The sequence below is a fragment of the Notothenia coriiceps genome, unplaced genomic scaffold (genome assembly GCF_000735185.1).
Source record: "Notothenia coriiceps isolate Sejong01 unplaced genomic scaffold, NC01 NC01_scaffold00027174, whole genome shotgun sequence".
NCBI classification, from domain to species: domain Eukaryota; kingdom Metazoa; phylum Chordata; class Actinopteri; order Perciformes; family Nototheniidae; genus Notothenia; species Notothenia coriiceps.
Genome location: NW_011359875.1, coordinates 9,115 through 12,107, shown reverse-complemented (window position 1 = coordinate 12,107; position 2,993 = coordinate 9,115). Strand labels below are relative to the sequence as shown.

Genomic DNA, 2,993 nt, shown 5'->3' with positions numbered 1-2,993 from the left:
ACAGAGGTCCCCAAGCCCCCCCGTTCGACAGTTCACGAGCGCGTCCACAGTGTCTCCCGTCCACCCACCACCCCGTCCACCCAGTAAAACATCCCACTACACCACTGGTTGTAGTAGTACACCAACATGGATTAAACGTGTTTTGTTTTTACCACAATGTTGGGGAAATTAATGGATAAAATGCACGGATTATTATTATTATTATTCCCACTCCGATCGGGACACTAGGTCCACCGTTTCCCCGCAGCGAGGCTCCCCCCGTTGACAGTTTACGTGGGCTGGGCTGGGTGCAGTGGCGGACTGGCCATCGGGTGGGCCGGTACCGAAGTGGGCCGGTCGGATAAGTCACTAGCACATCCCCCACTCCCCCCGTTGACAATTTACTAGTGGTACCGAAGTGGGCTGGTCGAGAGTCCCGGGCTGATTTTTAGTCCCAGTCCACCACTGGCTACATGACCGTATGATCGCCCATATTGACGCACCTAATTCCTAAATTTCTAACAGATACAAAATAAACCGATCCTTCAGCCTCATATGAGCTCTCAGACACGTTCAAAATTAAACTGTCATCGCTGTCTGAGCTTGCTGCTGTGTGCGCCATCGTGCGTTTACATGCAGATGCTGGGATCCTGAACGGTGCAGCTGGAGCGCTGTGCCCGCATTGACGTCACCCATAATTTGGCGGGACTTGAAGAATCCCCGAGAAGATCCAGGAAATGGTCAACATTGAAGGGCAGATTAATGGTTATCAAAGTACAAATATCCAAAATCAGTTCAGTAACGGTTTTCAAGGGGACAATATTTACTCAAATTGATGGGTTTGGATGATGGGGGAAAATCGTGTCACAGGCTCTTTAAAGCCCCTGCTTTAGTTGTCTAGCCTTATAGATCCAAAGTTTAGTTACAGAAATAACTGACATCTTCCCACAAGTCTTGCATTTATCCTTTCTTGCGCAGGCCGTGTCCTGTGCCAGATGTTCCCCTGTGGATCAGAGGAGGTGGACGAGGCCATTAAGAGCGCCCACTCTGCCTACCTGAAGTGGAGCAAGATGGCGGGCATGGAGAGGGCTCGGATCATGTTGGAGGCCGCCCGCATCATCAGAGTGAGTCCGGGAACTAGCCAGTGTTGTTTCAGTGTTGTGCAACTTAAATTGGAGCGGACTAGCATGCAGTAAAACACTAGTTACTCATTAAAGCACAAACATGCCCCCCTCCCTCTACTGTTGGCCTATTTTTGCACATAATGAGCCTTTTGAGTGTCTGTGCGACCTCTTTGATGCCATGCGGGTTAGGATTTCAACCTCAATTTGTCAGAGTTATTAAATAATCTTAAATGGATCGTTTGTGCGAAGTGAGGCTGTATGAGTTACTTATTTATAGTCGGTGTAGTACCTAAGCTAAGCAATGTACCACTGTGGTCCAGAATTAACAAAACATTTGAGTTCCCTAATTAAAATTCTACTGCTACCTCAACAGTTTTTTAGATTTTTTTTGCATTATTGTTGGACTGGCGGTAATCCAAAACTAACCCTTAAAAATACAAACCCCAATTCTAATGAAGTTATGACGTTGTGTAATAAATTAATAAAAACTGAATGTAATGATTTGCAAATCCTTTTGGTCCAATATTCAATTGAATACACTTTGCAAATATTCACTCATTTAGAATTTCTAGTACTCTTTTACTACGAAGCCACACTGTTGTAACACGTGCAGAATGTGGCTTGGCATTGTCTTGCTGGAATAAGCAGGGAAGTCCCTGAGAAACACACAAAAAGATGGGCATGTTACCCATGCTATGGTCCCTAACACACCCCCATACCATTACAGATGCTGGCTTTTGAACTTTGCGCTGATAAAAATCTGGATTTTCCTCTTCAGCCCGGAGGAAACGAAGTCCATGATTTCCAAAAAAATGTTTTTTGACGTGTGGAGTCATCAGACCACAGCACACTTTTCTACTTTGCATCAGTCTATCTCATATGAGCTCGGGCCCAGAGAAGCGGGCAGCATTTCTGGGTGTTGTCGATATGATTAATATATGTTTGCTCACGCAGTTGTTCACAAAGTGGTGAACCTCTCCCCATCCTTGCTTGTGAACGACTTTTGGAACGTGTTGCCGGCACCAAAGTAAAAATTAGTGAATTTTTTACAAAAAAACATAAAGTGTATCAGTTTAAAGTATTACATGTCTTGTCTTTATAGTGTATTAAATTGAATATATGTCGAAAATTATTTGCAAATCATTGTATACTGTTTTTATTTACACAACGTCCCAACTTAATTGGAATTGGGGTTTGTACAAATATGTTGCTATTATCGCCATTTTTTGTTTTGTGTAAAAGGTCAAAATCATATTTACCACCTAATTGCGTCCCCTGTAGTGATGTCCGCCTTCAGCTTGGCGGTGGTGATGCGCAGCCATGCGACCGTGATGTAGTTAGTTTAAAGCCTAACGTTAGTTTTTTACTTAAAGGTCCCCTATTATACTGTTTTTCATCAATATATTATAGGTCTCAGATAGATATAAAACATGTCTCTGAAGTGTTTGGCTCCAAACACCAAACAGATCATTGCAGCATTACCCATAATCCCCTCTGTTTCAGCCCTGTTTCCAAAGTGCTGATTCTCTGTCTGTTACTTTAGGGTGCGTTCACACCTGCCTTGTATAGTCCGGTTGAATCGAACCCTGGTGCGTTTAGCCGCTTGGTGCGGTTCATTTGGGTCGGTGTGAACACAGTCCGAGACCTCTTAAGTGAACTAAACAACCGGACTCTGGTCCGCTAAAATAGATGGTTTCGGAGCGCTTGCTTGCGAACTCTGGAGCGGTTCATTGCTGGTGTGAACGCAGTCCGCACCAAAACACAGGAAGCGTAGTATTTACGTGTCACAAGAACGCGGATGTCTTCAAAAATCTTTAGCGAAAGAGTCTTTCAAGACATCCACGGTTGTTTAGTTAAAGAGTGAAGCAGAATTAAGTGTTGAACAGTGTC

The 2,993-nt window shown here is 44.1% G+C and overlaps 1 protein-coding gene across 1 annotated transcript in view; it reads left to right on the top strand.

Moving 5' to 3' along the window:
• The window catches only part of LOC104957497 (aldehyde dehydrogenase family 9 member A1), a 13,519-nt gene that overhangs the window by 1,808 nt on the left and 8,718 nt on the right, over positions 1 to 2,993 (top strand). Inside the window, exon 2 of the mRNA XM_010785134.1 lies at positions 958 to 1,103. Coding sequence (XP_010783436.1) covers positions 958 to 1,103 — 146 coding nt within the window. The remainder of the gene's footprint in view (positions 1 to 957; positions 1,104 to 2,993) is intronic.